The sequence below is a fragment of the Taeniopygia guttata genome, chromosome 3 (genome assembly GCF_048771995.1).
Source record: "Taeniopygia guttata chromosome 3, bTaeGut7.mat, whole genome shotgun sequence".
Taxonomy (NCBI): Eukaryota; Metazoa; Chordata; class Aves; order Passeriformes; family Estrildidae; genus Taeniopygia; species Taeniopygia guttata.
This window is the reverse complement of record NC_133027.1, coordinates 112,453,924-112,476,769: the sequence shown is the minus strand read 5'-3', so window position 1 is coordinate 112,476,769 and position 22,846 is coordinate 112,453,924. Positions and strand designations below refer to the sequence as shown.

The 22,846-nt window shown below is 41.4% G+C and overlaps 1 protein-coding gene across 2 annotated transcripts; it reads left to right on the top strand.

Moving 5' to 3' along the window:
- Positions 1–1,342: 1,342 nt before the first annotated feature.
- Positions 1,343–10,688, top strand: ETAA1 (ETAA1 activator of ATR kinase). 2 transcript variants are annotated; one of them, XM_030269243.4, is made up of 7 exons: positions 1,343–1,630; positions 3,138–3,275; positions 3,531–3,607; positions 5,135–5,253; positions 5,554–7,363; positions 7,583–7,694; positions 9,448–10,688. In XM_030269243.4, the coding sequence occupies exons 1-7, from the start codon at positions 1,450–1,452 to the stop codon at positions 9,561–9,563; spliced, it is 2,553 nt and encodes an 850-aa protein (XP_030125103.4). In that variant the 5' UTR covers positions 1,343–1,449; the 3' UTR covers positions 9,564–10,688. The 2 variants fall into 2 exon arrangements, with proteins under 2 accessions (XP_030125103.4, XP_030125102.4); XM_030269242.4 differs by having other exon boundaries at positions 5,554–7,694.
- The last annotated feature ends 12,158 nt before the right edge of the window (positions 10,689–22,846 follow it).

Sequence of the window (22,846 nt, the reverse complement as noted above, 5' to 3'; positions counted from 1 at the left end):
TGATGTCCAACCTAAACCTCCCCTGGCACAGCTTCATGCAATTTCCTCTCATCTTGCTGCTGGGAGAAGAGACTGACCACCACTGGGCTACGATGTCCTTTCAGGGAACTGTAGAGAGTAAGTAGGTCACCCCCGAGCATCCTCTTCTCCAGGCTGAACACCCCCAGCTCCATCACCTGCTCCTTGTAAGAATTGTTTCCTCAACTCTTCACCGGTTTCATCGCCCTACTCTGGACTCGCTGCAGCACCTCCATGTCCTTCCTGAATTGGGGTGTCCAGACTGGACACAGCAGTCGAAGTGCAGCTGCATCAGTGCCAAGTGCAGGGGAAGAATCATTTCCCTGTTCCTGCTGGTCACACTGGTCCTGATACAGGCCAGGATGCCACAGGCTTCCTTGGCCACCTGGGCACATGCTGTGACCACTACCCCCAGGTCCTTTTGCTGCATTTGCCAATTTCTAAAGTGCAGAATCCCTCGTTGAACCTCATACTCTTGGTCTTGGCCCATCAATCCAGTCTGTCAGAGATCTTCCAGCCCTCCAGCATTGCCACCCAGCAGGGTGTCATCCCACAATTTGCTACTGGGTAGATTCGGGGCACCTCAGGCGAAACAAAGTTCCGCAGGAAGGCACACCCTGATCCTCTGCCCACGGCTGAGCTTTGCCCTCCCCAGCTGCGGGGGCAGCGGGGCTTCACCGAACCACGGCGGCGGCAGCGCCCAGCGGGGGGAGCCGGCAGCGCCTCACGGGCAGCGGGACCCGGCAGCGCCTCACGGGCAGTGGGGGGACCCGGCACCGCCTCACGGGCAGCGGGACCCGGCAGCGGCGGGACACGGGCAGCGCCTCACGGGCACCCGGACCCGGGCAGCGCCCCACGGGCACCGGCGGGACACGGGCAGCGCCTCACGGGCAGCGCCTCACGGGCTGCGGTGGGACCCGGGCAGCGCCTCACGGGCAGCACCTCAGGGGCAGCACCTCACGGGCAGCGGCCACGGGCAGCGCTTCACGGGCAGCGCTTCACGGGCAGCGGGGACCCGGCAGCGCCCCACGGGCACCGGCGGGACACGGGCAGCGCCTCAGGGGCAGCGGGGACCCGGCAGCGCCCCACGGGCACCGGCGGGACACGGGCAGCGCCTCAGGGGCAGAGCCTCACGGGCAGCGGCGGGACCCTGGTAGCGGCGGGACCCTGGCAGCGCCTCACGGGCACCCGGACCCGGCAGCGCCTCACGGGCGGCTGAACCCGGCAGCGCCTCACGGGCGGCGGGGCGGGACGGGGCGGGGCGGGGCCGCAGTTCTCCGCCGCGTCCGCCCGCCCGCCCCCGCAGCGCGGGGCCAATGGCCGCTGGGGGCGCCGCGGCGGCGGCCAATCGGCGGCGGCCTGGCGAGCCGCCCGGCAAAATGGCGGCGCCGCCGGTGGCGGGACGGGCGCGGTGCTGCCGCAGCGGCCGCCATGCCCGGTAGCCGGCGGAGGGGGCTGTCCCTCGGGCCCGCCGCCCTGAGGAGGCGCAGCGGCGGCGAGGAGCAGCGGGCGCGGCGGCGGGCGGAGCTCCCCGCGGAGGAGGGGCCGGTGGAAGGCGGCGCGGGCCGAGGCCTGCCCGCCGGGGAGGCGGCGTGCTCGCCCCGCGCTGCAGGTACGGCGGGAGCGGCCCCCGGGGGCCCCGGCCCTGCCCGCCGTGTCTCGGACCGCGGGGGAGGCGCGGCCGAGCCGTGAGGAGGGGTCGGTGCGCTGTAAATCTCCGCTCGGCCCCTGGGAAGGAAGGGGCTGTTGCTGTGGAGAGCAGGTTGAGCCAGCGTGCCCCGGGCAGGCCTGTGGTACCCGGCGTGCGGCAAGAAGAGCAGTGCCGGCAGGTCAAGGCAGGTGTGCCTTCTCCTCTGCTCAGCCCTGCTGAGGCCACATTTGGGATACTGTGACCAGTTCTGGGCCCCTCGGGACAAGAGAAACATGCAGCTCCTGGAACAGGTCCATCAGACAGCTGCAGAGTTGGTTAGTGGTTTGGAGAATGTCTTCTACGAGGAACGGCTGAGGGAGTTGGGTCTGTTTAGCGTTGCAAAAAGAAAACAGAGGGCACATCATCAATGTGTATAAATATCTAAAGAGAGGGTGCAAAGACCAGGTTCTGCTCTGTGGTGCTGAGCAGTAGCACAAGAAACAGGCAGAAACTGATGCACAGGAAATTCCACCTGAACATGAGGAGGAACCTCTGTGCTGTACAGTGACCATGCACTGGAACGTTTTGCCCAGAGAGAGTGTGGAGTTTCCCTCACTGGAGATATTCCAGAACCATCTGGGCACAATCCTGTGGCCTGTGCTCTGGGATGACTCTGCTTGAGGAGGGAGGTTGGACAAGGTGACCCAGTGTGCTCCCTTCCAACCTCACATATTCTGTGATTCCCACAGCAAATACTGAGAGCTAACCAAGGAGAGGATAAAACCTCTATGGCCATGCTAGGCACTTCAGGGCAAAACATTCTCTAAGATGTTCCTCCCGTAGTGATAGCATCTTTTAAATTATTTCCGTAGGCTTCCACATCCACAGCATCATTTCTAAAGGGCAGGGGTGACTAGCTGAGTTTCACATAGGGTGTTTAGTTCACTTACTGATCAAAGGCAGCTGCAAGCAGGTTTTGAATAGCTATATTCCTGCTTTTAATAGTCCTAGCTGGAAGGGCTCAGTGGAGGAGATCCAGACAAATGTAGGTTATGACCCAGAGTGGTTTGGAGGCCCATTAAAATAGTAGTTCAGCTCAGAGTCTGGGTGAAAGACACAAAGCAAGCAGGAATACAAAATATTCTCTCATAGAGGTATACATAATTTTTCTCTTAATAGAAGATTAAGTCAGTGTTCTCTCAAGTGTAAGAACTGACATCATTACAATCAGATCCTGGGTGCAAAGGTGTCAGTATCATGTAATTTTCTCTAATCTCTGTGGGGATATAATTGGCAGAGTCCTGTATTTAATGTCTAGTTATGAACAGTATTCCTGTTGTGAGTAAAGCAATCCTGGTGTGTGTGAACTTGATTTTTATTCTTGATGTTCCCAAAGCATTTTCTTTTGCCTTGACGTGTTCTGTATTCTAAGTGATTTTTGCCGTTTATCTGTTGTTTTTTAATAAAGATCCTCTTTGTTTTTACACAGAGCCATGTTTACATAAGACACCAAAGAGATCATTGAGTAGGAAATCCCGAATACCTACTTTCAGCTCTCCTATTAATGACACTGAGACACAGCAAGAAATCTTTTGGGATTCTCATTCACCAATTGCACACAGATTAGGTAATACCAAAATCCAAACTGCAGGACATTGTTTGAGTGTGAGTGTAGCAAAAGTTATAAATGGTTCCTTGGAAAAAGGTTCTTTTCTCTTACAACGGTTGTTTGATTTTACATTTTTTATAAACCCATAAATTCTTCAGTACAGCACTGAATCAATCTCCGATGTTTACAGGTTTATCTGAATTATTTGAGATATACTGCACTTCACAAACTGGATAGATTCCAAAATTTTAAGAAGTTTGTTTGTTTTCATAGGCAATGGAAAAAGCAAGCAGTCTACCAGTAGATGCACAGTAGAAATTTCGGAGATCGTTAATCGTATTGCTCCTCAGGTAATTGTAACTTTCTAAAACAATGCTCTGCATGTGCAGTAATCAAAAGGGAATGGTGCTTCAGCTTTAGCCTTGGTTTTAGTTACAGTAGTGTCATGGTAAGGGTTGGGCATGTAGAAAACTAGTTTATAGAATGGGATTGAATTAAAATAGTCAGCATAGCATTTGCTGATTGTCGTGTGAGTCACAGATGCTGTAAAAAAGGACACATGAAGAAACTTGCAGCAGCTCTATTTTAGAAAGGTTTACTTTCAGAATACAAGGTTTACTGCCCTTGCTCTTAAGAATACTATGTTTTTAATCCTTAATTACTCATCTGTTAAAGGTAAGACTTTCTTCAAATACTGGATTTATTTGACAGTTGTTTTTAAGCATTTTGAACGGTCTTGATTGACTGCTGATTTACAAGAACATGACCGAGATGAGAGATATTTTGCAATAATATAAACATAGTAACCTTGCTTCAATACTATAAATAATTTTCCTCTTTACCCCAGTATCTGCCCTTTCCCTCTTGCCATGAACCTGATGTCCACAGCCCAGAAAGTCGAAACCAAAGTGCTGTTGCATTTTGAGTACAAGAAGAAAACATGTAATTCCTAAAATAGATGTGTAGTATTTAGCTTGCAAAACATGCCTGCTTTTTTGACAGGTCTGTTTAAAATATATTTACTGTTTAGCATATTTGTGAGAAATTATACTAAAAGAATTGGAAAATCATTGATAAGGGATGTAATTGCATACCTTTTAAATTATTACAGTTCTGCCATAAATGTAATCTGCTGGTTATGTTTTTATTTTTTTAAACAAAAATAAATTTCAAATAACCTTAAATTTACTAAGAATAAGATAACCTATTTTAAATAACCCTAGAAGTTAATAAAGTTCAAATTACTTTTGCTGGCTTACACACAGTAATTTCCTACATTCTATTGCTCTGCCCCTCTAAACAATTCATCACAGGATTGTATCTCCTTCATTTCAGAATTCAAATTCAAGCCTGAACTTTGAAGCTCTGAAACAATTTCATTTAGTTTCTAAATGTCACTTAATTCTGTTTAAAGGCTCCTTTTATAAATTAGTTGTAGTGGAAGAAGTCAGATTTTTTTCTGTAAGCATACAGAATGTAATTATTTTAAGGTCTCTAATTTGTTATTGCTGCTGCCCTCTCAGCCAGCTCCTTAGTAGTATACTGGAATAAACTAGATGACAGCTTGTAACATGAATGTGTGTAAACCTGAAGTAGACTACTAGATTTTCATGCCAAAAGTATAATTCAGTTATTTTAATTGAAGTTCCTGCTTTAGCTTGGCATAATTAAAGTGATGCAACTATTGGTGGACAATGTTGCAGTAATCTCACAATGTGCAGTAATGTCACTGCACTTTTTTTTGTTCTTATCTGTGGCTTTCAACAGGTTTCATCCAGTTTATTTAGTTTAGCAACTTTTGACTCAAGTAAGATGTGTGTCTAATCCAGTCTTTATCTGAAATCAATCTTCTAAGCATTATAAATCTCATTATTCAGGATGAAAAAGCAGCCTGTAATGAAGACTCCCTTTTAGGAACATGGATTGGTGATGATGCTATTCCGTGTACACCCATAGTAGTAAAAGGGCGAGCTAGGATGAAGTTAAGTTGTACAAGGTAAGTTACAGTGTTGTCTTGCCCATCAAAGCTGGGCTTTCATGAAAAAGGCTATGTGGTCTTCTGTGTCTAGTGAACCATAGAATTGTGCATTTGCATGTAGAATGCTTTTAACTGTGGACTTGTTATGTCTTCATGCAGGGAGTGGATGTTGACTGCATATTGGAAGCAGTGGGATTTAGTCATACCTTTGTAGTTGTTAAAATAGAGAGTGAACAGCTCATAGGGTCATGTAACTGAACTTGGCCAAACTTTCTCAGTAGCTCTGACTTTATTTTCTGTATTTTCTTTTTAATCCAGAGATCTTAAAATAAAAAATCCCGAAGAGGAACTCATGAAATTGGCTAAGGAGTTTGACAAAAATCTAGTAGAGTTAGATGCTGTTCAGGAACAGGAGAAGCTTGGTCACAACTTCATCCAGACCACCTCAGAGCCTCCAAGTAATTCTAAAGATGGAATAAATACGAAGAGCCAGAAATCACTCCTTGGTGAAGGATCTGAAGTAGATCCTGCTGCCTCCCCAAAACCAGTTGGAAAGAGCACTGGCATCCCTGTGGCAGAGCCCTGTCAGTCCAGCAGTCAAAAGTCTGTAGACCTCGAGGCTGAAGTAGCCCTTCATGCTCTTTTTGACTCTTCTACCCAGAAGTGCAGCGGACAGTTGAGCCAAGGATTGTCAGATACTTCTTTAAATAATAGTTTTCATAAAATTAAAAGTACCTTGGAGGAGGAGAATCTTCCTGAGAAAGTTGAAGAGACACAGCATGGTAATTCAGAGGCACGTCAAAAAGATACTCTGTTTGCAGTAGGAAATGTGGACCAGACTGTACCAAAAGCTGATACTGACACCCTGACAAAAAAAAATCCTCCTTCTTTGAAGGCACAATTGGTGGCCTCTGCTAAGCTTGCTGGAGTAGTTCATGATGACTTTGATGACTGGGATACAGATCTTTTGGCAGATGACTCTTTTGTGATGCAAATAACCCAAAATCCTGAATTGATAAGTACAGAAGAACCACCACAAATTCCTGCAAATTCATTTGTGCATGAATTCAGTGATGCTAGCAGAACAAAGCAAAGAAATAGTGGCAATTTAGTAACTTTTCTGGGGACTGTAAACAAATCTAACACTTTGCAGAGTTCACCTTTGAAACATTCTTGTAAAAACTTGCAACACGTAAAATCACTGTCTTTACAAAAGCCATGTAAGACAGAAAACACCAAAACAGAGACAAAGGCCTTGCATGGTAAATGTGATGTTAAGCCAGATAAAACTAAATCTGTTTGGAGGAGTACCCAAAATAGTGATTTGAACCATATTCCTGTTTCAGTACAATCTGAAATGAAGAATGGAAATGAATCTACTAAGCCTAAAAGCGGTGCTCTTCCTCTTTTCTCATCAAGCCCTAATCCTCATAGACAACCAGCAGGAAAACCTGGGAATATCACTCAAACTGTCTCCTGTCAGTCATCCAGTGTTTCTACCAATACAAAACCTAATGATCTAACCAAAGCGGTTAACCAAGCTAGTATAGGTCACTCAAATCAAGTTGAAATACGAAAGAAATGTCCTCTGTCATTTAATGACTGTAATGAACCAAAATTCTCTGATGAGATATTGGGTGAGTTTTGTGGATCCAATAGTCTTTGGGATGCAAACTATGAGGATGATGAATTGTTATATCAGGTGTGTGATGATATAGAAAAGCAAACTCAGAGCCAGGATGTTAAACAAGGAAATGAAAAAATTAGAACTATTCAAGGAGCCAATATTAACTCCAGATCAAATGCTGATAACAGCTTCCCAGCATCTAAACAAGGACTACCCGATCTCCTCTTGGCACAAAAAACAAATGCAAAACAGGAGGCTCTCTCACTAAATGATGCCTGTAGGAATTCATCAAAGGTAGTGCATGGGCTGGCCACAACAGGTCATGTAGTGAACTGTAAGAACATCTCAAATCCTCAGACTGCCATCTCAGGTCCTTCTGTGGAGTGTAAATACACACTGCCTAAAAACTGTCATCAAGATGCTTCTGAAGATACTGCAAAGACTGTTTCAGGGAAATGGTACAGGTCAAATTCTGTGCCAGCAGGAGAGACAGGTTCTGAAGTAAGTCCTGTTAGTGCAGTAAATATTTTTAGTAGAAAAGCGCTTGACAGCTCACATTTCTCGTATAATGCGGGAAAGATTCCAAGTAGCAGCTCTGGTAACAAAACTTCACTTGTGCCTTTAAAGTTTAAGTTCCGAAAGATTAACAATTCTCAGGGTGGTCTTCATGTAGGGTCTGAAAATTCAGGGAATCATTCTGGCATTGGGATTGCTCTGCAGGGTTTGGAAGGAAGCAAGAATCAGGTGAACGTGACTTTGCACCGCAAGCTTGACAATAAGAAATCACCTTTCAAGAGACACCTTTCAGAGTCTTTTGCACAGACTACATCAGGTATTTTTCTTTGTTGTGTCACTATTAGACTGCTTGTTTGTTTTACTGTAGTCAGAATGTCAGAGAAATTTGTACTGTATTGCAGCTTAAAATAGGCTTCAGTATTCATCTCTTCAGTTAAGGTGTTGGCAGATGTTCTAAGGAGAATCTGGAGGTGATTTTCCCAAAAATTAAATTGTCTTGATGCATATCTTGAATTCCTGTAGTTCAGGACATCTATTTCCCTTCCACTTCTCTAAATACCTCACACCCTCTCTTCACAGACACTCAGGTTCCTAGGATGAATTGTAGGCTGATGCAGCGCTCAGCATACTATTTTTTTTAACTGTTACTTAAAAATACTGGTGTTTTGATACATAGTAAAACCCTAGTTAATGATGGTACAGGGGAAGAAGACACAGGTTATACCCTCAAATCACTTGATACTTTTCAGTGCTCAGCCTCTATTATTTTTTGCTCTGTGGCTGAAATAGCCAGTGAAATATTGTTGTATTATCAGTCTAAACACTAAGATGCCCTTTCATCCAGAGGAGAGGTCAGTCACTTCTTTATTGCCAAGAGACCATCAGTAATACTCCATGCTCAGTGTTACTTACTGGGGAAATGGAGAACCAGTCAAGTGTCAGTCTTATTTTACTTGATCTCACAGCTTGGCAAAGTTTTACTCAATATTCATCCTGATAAAACATGCCTTTAAGAGTGTCCTGTGTTAACCTCCATTATAAAGAAGCCCTGTTGCAAAGGCAACAAAACAATTAATTATTGAAGAATGAGTATTTTATCTGTTTCTTCCCCAGCAGAGAAGCATATACATGGAAAGCAGCAATTTTGGATTGTAAGGGGGAAAAAAGGGGAGAGATAACTTGTTATTCTGTGTAATGTTCTAGAGGGTAAAGGAATGAAAGAAGATAGCATAGATTTTCTTTACAGATAAACCATAGCTTTCTTCATCTTAAATTTTGAGGGAAAGGACATTAACCAAGAAGGAGATATTAAGCGGTCCTTTCAAAAATTGCTATTTAATTTTTCATGGACACTTTTTTGTGAGAACCAAAAAAGTTATACCCTTTTTTCTATTTATTCACTTTGAATACTTATTAAAAATACATTAATTGGAAATTGGTGTATAAAAAATGGTAAAATTATTGATACGTGCAAGGAGTGTTCCTGTTGGTTCCAGTGAGGTCAGGATTTTATAGTATGGGAATTTATAATTCTGTAGCACACCATATAAATTGCTATGTGCAGTTATCATGTTCTTGTCTCCTTTGCCAATTTTTATTGCTACTTTTGACCTTTTTTCAACCTATCTTGTTTTATTTGTGTGACACCTGTACTGTATCTGACCCCTGTGTCTATACTATCTCCATGTTCATATCTCTGCCTAACTCACTAAATTGTAGAGCCCTTTTCACTCTGATAGCCTTAATTTTCTTAACCCATCGCCATCTCCTATGTTGACTCTGATGTCATAAGGTTCACTTGAAGGGCACCCAAGTGAAATTTCCTTGAAGCAAATGTGTGCATCCCAGTGCTTTCATTGGGAGGCAGTAATCAGTAGCACTACAAAGGTCATGCATCTTGCCCCCTTCCTGCCTTGGGGACAGGATAGATGAGCCATTTTTAACTTGGGTGCCCGGTGTGTCAGAACAGTGTGCTCCTGCCATAGATCTTCAAACGCTGGAAATGGCTAAGTTAAAATACACATTGAACAAACCTGAAGCTCCTAATTCATGTTTTTTTTTATTTACAGTGTTTGCAGTAGAACAAAAAAATAGAAGATGTTCTCAAGAGGAGATCGAAAGAAAAAAACAAGAAGCTCTTGCACGAAGAAAGTCCAGAACACAGGCATTCTTTAAAGATGCTTGAAAAGGAGTGTATTTTGTCTGTGAAGTAAGCTGTTGGTAGGGAAATACTGTAATGCTAGAAGACACTTTCTGAACTCTGCTCACAGCTATTGATGGCAAGGTTTTTCTGGTTTTGAATATAAAAAGATCTGGAGCTGAATCATAACTCATACTCTGGAGGCACTTCATTTTTAATTAAAAACAATCAGTTAAAAATGTGTAGTCCCAAACTACATTCAGCTAGATTAAGATTCTTTTGAGTTCACATGTTAAAATTACATGGCCTGAAAATCATGAAAGTATGCACACATAATGAAGGTGTCAAAAAACAGCTGGATGTGTTTTGGCTGTATTACTGCAAGTATTCTAATCTATAAAAAAACTCTTAAGTACACACAGACTAAGAAATACTAGTGTTTGCTCTCAGGTTAAAGAAAGGTTTAAAATTTTGGGTTAAATAAAGTACAATCTAAGAAACATCCAACCTCAGGAAACTAACAGAAATGAACAGAGTTTGGAAACTGTGCTCAGTTTGTCTCTTACCTGGGGTAAGAATTGTAGATAGAGAAGGAAGAATGTATTACAGAAGTTTCATTATGTGAAAAAGTGTCCTGCAGAGGACATGTTATATTCTAAATTCCTTTCAGGAAGAACTGGAAATACCCTAAGGAAATTAGACCACCTTTTTCTAAAGGCACATCACCAGCTAATTAAAAAAGGTAGCCTATGCCATTTACCAAATCATGAGCAATACATAATAGACCAGGTGAAATCTCAACAACTATGCATCAGTTTATCCATCTGGGTTGTACATATTTCCAAACAAAGGCTGTTAAATTATAAAAATGCTGTGTCATGTCAGCTTAACAGGCTGCTAGAATGTTTGATTTGATAGATGGGTGTAGAGCTCAGACTGCAAAAACTGCCTCTGGGTAAGCTGCAAGATATTTTTCAACTGAGAAATGCTTCTATGTAAACATGTGACACTATGAAAAGTGACTGTAATTTTTCTTTGTAAATAAATAACTGGGAAATGTTCCTCCAAAGGTTGGAGGAAGCTTTTGGTTTCTGTAGTATGCCATTTTTGTAACTCTTGAAAATGTAAGTATTGTATATTTGTAAGTCATCATTAAACTTTTTTTTCACATTTTTCTAAGCTGTTCTTGAAAATACTCTACGGCAGAAACTGGTAAAAGGGAGTGAAATGGGGATTCCATATGGGCTTTCACCTGAACTTGGTGATTTCTCTTTCAACCCATTGTGGTGACAAAGTGCTTCCTTTGATCCATTTAAGCTAACAATCCTTGATGGACAAACTGTTTCACCACACATCCAGCTGCAATGCAGTCCTGAAGTATTTACTGGGTTCTTTTTGCTTGTGTTAACCACTGTGGGATCAGTGCCAGTTGATTAAGGCCGCCAAAGCCCATGCAGGTGCCCAGTGAGCACTGTAGTCTGTGGCTGCAGCTCCCTCCCCTGCTACTCTTGTGCAATATATATCATGAGTTGGATTAGTCTACTGATCTGACTGAAAATTAACCCAGAGAAACATTTTCAGCTTTTCAAAGTTCATCATAATAATAGCCTCAATACTAACATGCCATGAAATAACAAGATATTGTTGTATTGTCAACCTCTGCTGGCAGTTTTCTGTTTAAAAGAAGATTTGCATGTCTGTATGACAAATAAGTGTAAATCCCAAACAGCAGCTATTGGAGAAATTTGATTTATCCAGACAATATATGTTGCTCTGTGTACCTGAGGTATGGTTTTCTTAGTTTAGGCTCTCCTAGAACACCTCAATCTGGTAACATGCCAGATGCCAAGCAAAAGGCAATGAGAAAAGGCTACTACCATCAGTATTAGATATAAGAGTTACAAAAGTGGCTTTTAAGGTACTGGTGCACAAGAATGTTAAATATTATTGAGAAAGTTAAGAGAGAAGCTTTTGCTACAACAGTGTTTAGCTTACCAATCATTCCCTCCTCAGTATGTTTCCCTAGAAACAATTCTGTAAAGAAACCAGGGTAATTTTTGTTTTCAGGGATAATTTTGTTAATTAGGATTTGAGAAGATGAAAGGAAGGAGCTATTGTAGATGTTGAGTATTTTTTTTTTTTTTAGGAAGGTTTCATTCTGTGATGTAAAAGGACTAACTTTTAACCAGGTTTGAAACTGAGGTAAATACTGGATAAATAATACAGGCTAACCACATTATGGTTCCCCAAGCTCTGTGGGGAAATGACACAGCCTGAATGCTGTCACTGTGTTTGGTTGAGCATGCTCACAAAGTTTAAAACCAGCTCACTGCTGATTTTCTCAGCACCCACAATAGAAAGGCCCTGGAGCTGCCCACCTACACTGGCCAGAATATACTGGCTCACCCCTTATGAGCATCAGTGCTGTAAAATAAGAGTTCAGTGTATGACAAGGGGAATGCTCTGTCCATGGGGCGTGTATAAAGAACCCCTTGCAAACTTTCCAATGTGATGAAGACACAAACTCCATTTTAACCAATTGTTGTCACTTCTTACTCAAGTACTTCCTATGTGCTGCTTATTTAAACCATATTTAAAGAATCTGCTCATCAGTAGTACCAATTTTGATAGTGAGGCTAATGCAATTTATTGCCTGCTGCTTTTAAATTAATCGTGATGGAGAGACTTTGCTATTTATTTTACTTTTCATAAGTACCTATTTTTAGCATTTATTAGACTTCAAAAACCTGTAATTTGGTCTTTATTAAACATTACTTTCCAAATAGAATTCACAATATCTTAGGAACATGGTTTTCTTGGTGGTGGGACAAGCTGACAAGGTTTTTTGGTCACGACCTAGCTATCCCCAGATGCCCTTCTATAGCATCTCTCAGTTAACAAACTGAATAGAATTCCTTCTTTTTGTCACTTTTCTTTCTTCCTCCCCTCACCACTGAGAAAGAAAGTTGAGCAGCAGGCTCATCACCCCACAGATTTTACAGGTTGTGCTCAGCATCCTTTGTGCTTCCTGGTGAATTCTTGGTGACTCACTGGTATGCCTCAATCGTGGAGTTTTTTGACTGCTTGTAGTAGACAACAGATCTTCATTAGGAAGTATCTACATAATTTTAATTAATTAATACATATGTACACTTAAGAAATTTAGTATTTCAATATCTGACATTTCATTATGAAGCCACATCTTCCTCCAGGCAAAAAAAGTCCTATACAAATAGTAACAACAATCTCAAATACATTCTAAATTAAATTATGACTGTCAGGTTTCATTATAAATTAATTTATGACTGTTTGCTTAAGCACTTCTCTTTTCATTCAGAGCATACTAATTTTTTATGTCAGTAGAGCTATCAGTGAGCTTAAATGTAATGTAAATGGAATTCCTGTATGTCCCCATATCTAAATATAATTTTTATTCCACAGATATTGATGAATTTCACAATGAGTGATGTTGCTTGCTAAAATCCTAGTATTATCTTTCTCAAGTAAAACCTGTAGTGGATTTTTTCATTTCTTTTAGGAAAGGCAGGATACAATCAGGAATAGGATCAATTCACCATTATTCTCCATATCTGTATCTAAAATTCTACACAGATATACATTCACACCCTTCCTCTTTATACTAGGGAGGGATCACATTTAAAACATTTGAGAAATTTAGTAATACTGGGCTTTTATTGTGTTATCTGTATCAGATTTTCAGAGAGGCCAGCACCCAGCAGCTCTTCAAATTTTGGCCTATAAGGCACAATTAATCTTAGGGCTGCAGTTCAGAAATAGCAATGTAATCTTACACTATGTGTACCACTTATTACATCTAGACCTTTATACCCAGAGGAATAACATAGATGAATTCATTGATTTTATCTTCTTAAGCCTAAAAAGAGCTACAATTTTTCAGGAAAGAATAGCTGGGAGCAACAGATAGTGACCTAAATAGTAGAATTCCTAAGATAAAATAGAAGAAAATGAACACAAATGCTTCATTGTTTGAGAGCTGTATTGTCTGCAACACACTCCAGTGAATCCAGTGTTTGTGGAAGAGGCCAAGGCAGATATAATCTGTGGAGCTAAAAATGACAGCCTGAGTAAGTAGCCAGCAGAGATGAAGCTGGGAAGACTCTGGCAATTGTGCTGTAAATCATAACTGCAGTGTTTGTTCACAGCTCTGCTTTCTACATGTACTGGTGGTTTTGTCGGAATAGTCAGAAAAGTCCTGCCTCATAAAACATTTAAGGATATTTAATGTGCTGTTCTTACAGAACTAAATATAAATTTCAGTGACAGTTGTCTGGGTATAATGTCAGGATGGAGCTGGCACACATTAAGGGCTGATCCTGCTCTTGCAGTGAATTCCTCAAAGCAGTGGAGGTAAGGGGGTGACTCAGTTGAATAAAGAATCAAGCCCATGCATTTCATTATTACAAGTAGTTCTTGTCTTTAGCACTAGCATTTATCAAATGTATTATTGATTATGCACATTTTCAAAGTTTTTTTGGGAAAAGGTTGCATTTACACAAACCTTCTAAAGACCACAGTTAACAGCTTTCACCTCAAACAGTGTGGTTAAAAGAGGTGAAGAGTAAAGGATTTATAGATTTCTATTTCAATGAAGGCTGTCTGCTCTTTGCAGTTTGCACTCCCCAAAGGAAAAACTTGATTTAAGTTTTAACCCTGGGAAATTAGGATCTGTGTAGACATGGAAATGAAGTTTTGCATACACTGCCACACTCCATGAAGAAAAGAGATCCAAATAAAATATTCTAACTGATCATGGCAAGTTAGGTTTGTGATATTATTCTTTCTTTTGGCTGAGCAGGGGGGATTGCTTACATGCCTCAAACTGAGTGCACATCAGGCATGTTTTGTACCTCTAGGGCCAAGTGTCAAAGGATATTATTTAAGCACCTTAGCAAGTTACTCATGGGGAGTCACATTGGTGGTTCAGAGTGGTACATAAAGAACTTGATGAACAGTTGGTTTTGAATATCTCAGTTGATATTCACTATATCTACTGCACCTTTGGGTGTTAGAGGCCTTCAGAAAGCTGAACTGTGATAGTAAAAAAAAAATGGACATAATTAGGGATAGAAAACTGTGTTCTCCAAGCCATGAGTAAGAGTTCAGTAGCAATAAATGAAGTGTTAACACTTCTGTTGTGGTTTCACCCCAGCCAGCATCCAGGCCCTAGACAGCCTCTCCCTCACTGCCCCACCAGCAGGGTTAGGGAGAGAATCACAAAGGTAAAAGCTGGAAAACTCCTGAGTTGAGATAAAGGCAGTTTAATAGGGAAAGCAAAGCAAAACAAGGAATGAATTCACTACTCCCCATGGGCAGTCAGGTGTTCAGCATCTCCAAGACCCCATTACACCTAACAGTGACTTGTGAAGACAAATATTTTCACTTCAAAATCTCCACCACTTCCTCCTTCTTCCCCCAACTTTATACACTGAGCATGATGTCAATATTATCTGGAATATCCCTTTGGTCAGCTGGGGTTACCTGTCCTGGCTGTGTCTCCTCATGCACCCTGATTTCCCTGCCAGCATGGCAGTACAAAAGCAGAAAAAGCCTTGGCTCTGGGTGAGCCCTGCAGAGCACAAACAAAAACATCTCAGTATTACCAGCCATGTGCTTAGCACAAATCCAAAACACAGCCTCACGTCAACCACTGTGAAGAAAATTAACTGCCCCAGCCAAAACCAGCACAACTTCCTTCACCAATAATGACTTGCAAAGGATCATTTTTAGAAAGAGCTCTCTCTCTCATGTTCTACAGCAAAATCCTGAAATATGCTTAGAAATTCACAAATTTGAATTCCTGACTTTTTGGTTGCTTCTTTTAGAATATACTATACCTGGATAGAGACAGTAGAGATAGATATTATTGTAAACTCTAATGCTGTAAAAGAAGACAACATGAACTGCAATATCTATTTCTTTATTGAACTTGAATAGGTGTTAGCAATGAATAAATGACCCTGGATTTTACTCTGTTTTCCTTCTTGCTGAAATTACAGCATGCACACTTGTACCTGTGACTTCAATGTACACCAACCAACAAAGGCCTCAATATCCAACATATAATGTCAAAAAATTTCAAGATATTCTCCTTTTTTGCTACACCAGATTCCCAACCAATAGTAAGAAAGGAGAAGAAAACTGTGCTTGTTTATGGGCTGGGAGTGAAGTCTCACAGACCTATTTTCTGTAAAATTTTCTCTCTAGGGCAACAGAGGCTCTTCACAGAAGCCTGCTATCCATATCTCATATGGACTTTTTTGAAACTCCTTGGGGCTCTTTTCTTCTCTTTCCCTTTTGTAACTGTAATGCCAAAATGTGATGTGCTGTGTAGTTCTAACGAGGAATCTTGTCCTGTTAAGGCTTCCACAACAACCAGACTCGTGCTCCTTTGTGGGAGACTGGAGCAATCTACTATTTCAAATTTACGTTTATTTTTAGATCTGTACCTCCGATATTTTCTCCTTCGTAAGTCATGCACTCCTAACATTTCAGGATCCCAAGTTTGATGTGCTAAAACTGTGCAGTCTGTAATCTCTGGATGTGGAGGGGAGGAGCAGTTGGACTGCTCCTAAAGGATGTGTGTGGAGTCAGAACAAGTTCATATACGCTATAAAGAAATCTGCAGACCTGAAATTTTTTAAAGGCTCCACATCACAGATGAAAAATTTGTAGAAATCAAAGCAAACTTTGAATACACTCCACCAGAGTGTCAAATCTTGATAATGTAACACATTAAAAAGATCTGACCAAATGGCAGTTCTGTAACAGATAACCAGAGAGATATGAAGAAAACTTGGAAGACAGCCTGTGGAAAAACTTATGGAGGTGAATGGAAAGAAATTTGACAATGCTTTAAGATAATGTCAATTGCTGTAGTCCAGGTAAAGACAGACCCTTTTTTTATGTTCTTGAAAAGTCTGAGGCACCAACAAATCTACATAAAACATCTGTTAGGTATAAAACTGTCAAACAAGTATACATTTGGGAAATGAAAATATTCAGACATTCATGAAAGGGAGAGAGAGATTCTTGGAAGACATATATTTGTCATCTCAGCAATTTGCCTATGTTCCAGAAAAAACACAAGGAGTTTTGTGAGCACTGAAAGCAATCGAGCCTGATTTCCTACAGATTAATTAATGGAGTTTCTAAAAGATGTAAGCTCCAACTGAACCTTTTCTGGTTGGGTCCCATATTATGAAAAACTACCATGGATTCTCTAGTAAGAATGATTGCCTACATAAATTCTTCTGCAGACTCAAGGACTTTTTGAGACTTTCTCCTCCATCATCTCACTCAGTTTCATCAAACTTCTGAAAAATACTATTATTTTTTTAGACTCTAAAGAGCTGACTTTTTTCTCACCCAGTCTACTCAGTGGAATTTCTCCAGCCTTTTCATTTCACGGTAGTGCTGTGCCCATGATGGCCTGACCACATATGAGAAATGGCTTCTTCTACCCTTCAGATCTGATTTTTTGTTATTCACAGGAAGTTTTTCAATTAATAATTAATTTGGTGCTAGAAATGACAGAAGATGGGACAGGGCCTGGGACTCTAACTCCTTTCATTCTCAGCCTGAGAAGTCCTCTGTATGACTGTTTTCTCCGTGTTGTTGTCAGTCAGCTGCCACTCTGCTGATAGAAGTCAGGATGCTTGATAGTAACAGCTGAAAGCACCAGTCCTGCCCTGTTTTATATATGTGTACATGTTTTTATTCATTTTCTATACAAGAATACCTATCAGTTAAAATCAAGAAGTAAATTATCTTAAAATGAAGGTAGCTTCAATATTTACTGCAACTTACTGACAACATTGGACAAGAATTTATTACACCAAGCCAGTGTACCATATATATTGTAGGGAAGTACCATGGGACTTATTTTAAAGTGTAATTTAAAGTGTATGTTTTAGACTGCTCCTCAACAGGAACTTAAATCAAAATATTTCCACTGATAGAGCACATTCTTCAAAACTGATTACAATAGTAGCCACAGTACTAATGGAGACTTACTGTAATTTTATGTTTTATGGTATAAATGACTTGCAAGAACAGTCTTGAGAAGTTTTGCTGTAATTTAGTATCATTAAAGCTAAAAAATTCTACAGAAATATTTTTACAGGAGACCTACTTTTTCCCCTTAGTGTTACCTAGAAATACATGCTTTATAACCCTTGCAATTCACACACAACATCAGGAAAACACGTTTAAATGTCACATGCTCTGCAGAAACTCAGGAGTGGACAGCTGATAAGGATTCACAAGCCTGAGCTTTTCCTTCCTCCTACTCTCTGCTGGCTTTGTGCATGCTGAGCTCAGGGAGGTTTACAAAGAAATGGTTTCCTTGCTCACTGTTACTTTGGTTTTCTGCTGGGCTACATTGTGTCCCAGATTGAGAAGCAAGATGTATTCCATTTGCCATCTGTATGGCAGTTGTCTGCTGTTAAGTGGGCAGCTTTTCCTTATCTCTTCCACAACCCATCCTCTCTCAGGGGAGACATCTGCTGATAATGGGCCACTGAATGTCACTGCATGGCTGATAAGAACTAGAACATCCCATTGGGAGATGCTCCGCCCTGAGGGATGAGCCAAGCATTCCTACCTGGATATAATCTGGAGTTTCTGGAACACCAGCACGGCTTTTCCTGCACTGATTTCCCAGAGGAACAGCTGCCTCTTCCACTGCAGGAGCGTTGCACCCTTTTCTACAGGATCACTGCTCCAACACAACCACACCTGCCACTCCAGGAGCACTGCAGCCACAATTCCCAATGGACTCCTGCCAAAACCCTGTCCAACAGGGTGTCAGGTTGTATTCTGACTCTGTCAGTGTTGTTTTGGTTCGCTGCATTGCTTATTTTATCTTTTTATTTTCTTCCCTAATAAAGAACTTTTATTCCTGCTCCCATGTTTTCACCTGAGAGCCTTAATTTCAAATTTATAACAATTCAGAGGGAGGGGGTCTACATTTTTTTTCCCATTTCAGGGAGACTCCTGCCTTCCTTAGCAAACACCTGTCTTTCCAAACCAAGACACAGGGAGAGGAACGTGTTCTGAAATGTCTGTGTTTCAGGGCCTTGCTGAAACATGAAAATGCCACCCGACCTTTGCAGCATAGCTGCATCCCACCTCAGGGATATGTGGATTACCTTTGTGAACACACAGAAAGTGGCTAGCCAGAGAACTAAATTCTCATTTACACTGACCTTGTTTTACTTCAAAGAGTAATAACTGCTGCTCCATGTCAGTACCTCAGGCCTTGCCCACTTTAGGCTGCTGTTTGACTGTTTAACAAACTTAATTCAATAAAATGGCTGATGCCATTCCTGGACCGAACAATTTCTAGAAGAAAATGTAGGAAAGTCAGCACAACACCCTGAGGTGGATGAGGAGCTAGGTGTGTTCTGGGATGAAACTGCTTAAAAACACAGATACAAATGAAATAGACAACGCCAAAACACGAGATTCTTTTTTTTTTTTACCATCCAATTATCCTGTGTGGCAAGTTTTTAGTGGACATTATTTCTAGGTCTTCACTTAGGTAAAAATAGCTAAATTTCATATTGCTGGGGCACCATTCTATTGTAACCTCATGCCAGGCAGATGCTCGAGGATGCTTCTACTTTATAGACAGGCAGGTTATCCCCTAACTGCTCCAAAGTCATCTAAAGCAAAATTCACACACATACAGTGCTGGTAACAGCTCCACAGGAGCTCTAACTAGCCATGAGTAAATAAAGGCCATAACCAAAAATGCTGAGTAGCACCTTTACACAACCAGATTTGTGCACAGAAAGTCGACCTCTGATACATAAAATGTCCTTTTACTACAGAAACATGCAAACTTTTTTTTGAGCTCAGTGGTAAACTTGTGGTTTCTTACTCCAGCCACACAGGTGTGCTTCACCTTTTGCTGGCCGAGACAGTTGTTTGCAACTTGGTAACAGAGATGCCTTTTTAAATTCCTTTATCTAAGGTGTATTCTAAATGCCTGGTAAAATTTACTTGCAGCTGGATAACTCACACAGAACTTGGTAACCCAGACAGATTTTCAGAATTCCTAGGTAGGCATAGTACTGCATGGCCATCCAGTGCTGTGCTGAAGGGGTCATGAGGCTTGATTAGCCCTGACTGGCTCAGAGGCCAGGAATTTGCAGTAATTACCTTCACAGAATCACTGAATATTCTGAGTTTAAAGGGACCCAAAAGGATCATCAAGTCCTGCTCTTAAATGAATGGCCCATTCAGGGATCAAACCCACAACCTTGGCGTTATTAACACAGGTGCTCTGACCAACTGAGCTAATCCTGGGCACTTGAACTGAATAATGTAAATCATGCAAATGTATTCAAATCAATTTTGTGAATAGAGAGGGCAGGTCTAGGCCTGACTGCCAAGGGTCAGCCAGCTGTCCTGCTGTCAACACAAAGAAAAATGTGGGAGAGAAGACAAGAGGAGATTTTGTGCCACAGCACCACAGTGAAGGGATGGTGATCACCTTCAGATTTTCTAGATTGTGGAGAAGCATTGATCTCTGAGTCAGAGGTCAAAGCTGGCTCAGAACTGAAGTATTCCCAAAGGAAAACCTTTTCTATCACACTGTAAATAAAAATGGTTCAGCAAAATATATGGATTGCATGACAAGGAAGGCGGAATACAGAGGTCATGCAGTGGCTCAAAGCATTTATTTTAATCTGATTTCCTGTACTGGAGGAGTTTTAATTATCACAAAGGTTGTAACATGTGGATCTGGAGACTGAATTCTGGATTCTTCCATTCAGTTTTCTGGAACTCACCACTTAAAACCTTCAGCTCTAGACTTTGTCCAAACTCATGGTCCTGACCATGGTATCATGGTCCTGACACAAGAGAGTAATTTGCATAACACAGAATATTTTGGTCTGAATTCATAATATCAAGGGTAGCCCTGTATGAGCTGGAAAACCATTCACTTGTCCACAGTACATCTGGACTCTTGAGTCAAGGCCTACAAAGCCTCTAGTTCATGGCCCTAAAAAATTAAACATTTTGCATCATACTATGTGGCAGAATTCTTTTCCTTTATCAGATGGAATATTTCTGATATCTCACTTAATGGTCCAAAAACTGCAGTATTTTGTTATTTCTGTCATAGGGAGTTCAGCTGTTGCACTCCTCCAGCACTCCTTTTAGGTTGGCAGGGGAAAATTTGCAGAATAAAAGAAAAACCTATGCGAAAAAAATCACCCTGCTCTGTAAAACCAAGATAATCTCATTCTAACTCCTATATAGCCTTAGTCATAAAACCTACCCAGTAAAAATTCTGTGTAGCAACGCTTTCCAAGTCCCAACAAATAATTGGGTGTACCAAGAACTTCTGTTCTAACTTTTAATGGAAAACTTTCAAAAGAGTAGCCAGTGTGTTTCAACGCAAGATAAGAGCAACTGTAGAATTTGTAACTCTCAGGTTTGCTCTAAGCTTCAAGGCATTCACCATTTTCTTTTTTTTTTTTCATTACATGAGAAATGCAGTTATTTCATTTCTCAGTGCAGTGACTATTCTATGTTTTTAACAGTGATTAAGAACACAGTATTAACAGTATTGTAGCACACTGAGGTAGTACTGAAACATGCATTTCAGGCATGAGTGCCAATCTGTGCTCTCTACCATCTCCAGATGATGTGGGGAACAGTGACTTCACTGGGGCTGTACCTGGCCATGAGGAGACATTACAGTAACAGGACTCTGGCCAGCATCACAGTTTTTGTCTTCCATTAAAGCCTCTGCTTGACTGGAAGGCACAGTTCAAACTTGTGAGATGAGTTCTAACAAAAGATTTCAGGAAGTAAAAGAAAAAAATTGCTCAGGCATGACAACAAAAAAATGCTTCCTACTCTATGGAGCAACACAGAAGGAAACACAGAAAGAAAAAAGGGGACAGAGGAAGTCTGTAAAAGGAAAGAAAGAGAGAAGCAGTAGGGTAAATTGAGTGGAAGATAAATGGCAGTAGAACCTCAAGCAGTAGATTCACAGAGTTTTTTAATGGCTTTCATTTCTTATGGCAGGCAGTTGAAAATCAAGGAAGATGATGGTTGGTGGAGACAAGGCAGTATTGTCAAGAAGTATTTTAGATGGAAGGAGAGGAAGTGAGGAGATCTTGCTGATATCATCCATCAATAACGGAGGTGATCATAACATTTTTAGCTTGTGTTGATGAAAAAAATCCTGATTTCCACTGCGATAGAGAAGAAAATCAATGGCAGAAGGGGCAGCAAGATAAGAGAAATGGTGGTCTAGGAGACAACTCAGGAAACAGCAAGTGTAGCAGGACAGATAGAGGAGATGAGGATCTGAAAATCTGGAAGAAGTGGTAAATAACTAACCTTAGGAAGTCGAGCCATTATGAAAGTGGCAGCAGGATGTACAGAAGCAAATGACTGTGAAAGTGCAGATGTGCAGAGGAGAGTACCTGTCATAGAAAGGCAAGTGCCTCAAGATTCTGACATGGACACCTCTGTGAGGCAATGGGGAGAGCAAGTGGCAAAGAGAGAAACAAAAAATAGAGGAGCTGTCAGTGAAGGTGCAGATCCAAAGCAAACTGAAATGAGAGCAGATTACAGAAGGCAGGTGTTGGGAGGGAAAGGTCAGTAAAGAAAAGCACAAAGATTGCCTTCAGGTGAAGCCAAGCACAGAACCTGGAGAAGTGTAGATTCTCTTACCAGAGACCGAAGCTTCTTAGTAATGGCAAGAAACAACAGCTTCTGAGAAAATGGAGGCAGACACAAGGAAATCAGTGGGTTGTTAGAAAGATAGACTGAATTAAAGGAATTTCATTTTTTCAAGAGCATCCTTGAAGATAGAATTGCTAAGGAAGCAGAGTGGTTAGAAATACACAAGAACTGAAGAATGAAAAGATATCAGAAGACAGAGAACTTGCACTGAGCCTGGAGAGATATTAGATCAAGTATAAAGAGAGGGAAAGGGTTTGGAATTTTAGGAAGACAATGCAAGAGGAAGCTGGAAGTCTTATCTTATTCACTCTCTCCTTTAAAATAAAAGGACTAGATCCTGGCAGAGGGAGGACAAAGGTTAGCAGAAAATGACATTTTGTTAGTCATGAGCAAACACAGAGGATTTGAATCTCCCATCTCAGTCTGAACATCTGTATGAGAGGCAGCTCAGTCTCTGGAAGAAGTCCTGACCCTATTAAAGTCAATGACAAAACTCCTGTTGCCTTCAACAGAGCCAAATTTCCACCTTGTGTCTGTGGCCATTCCATTGAGATTTCCAACATGAATGCCAATTA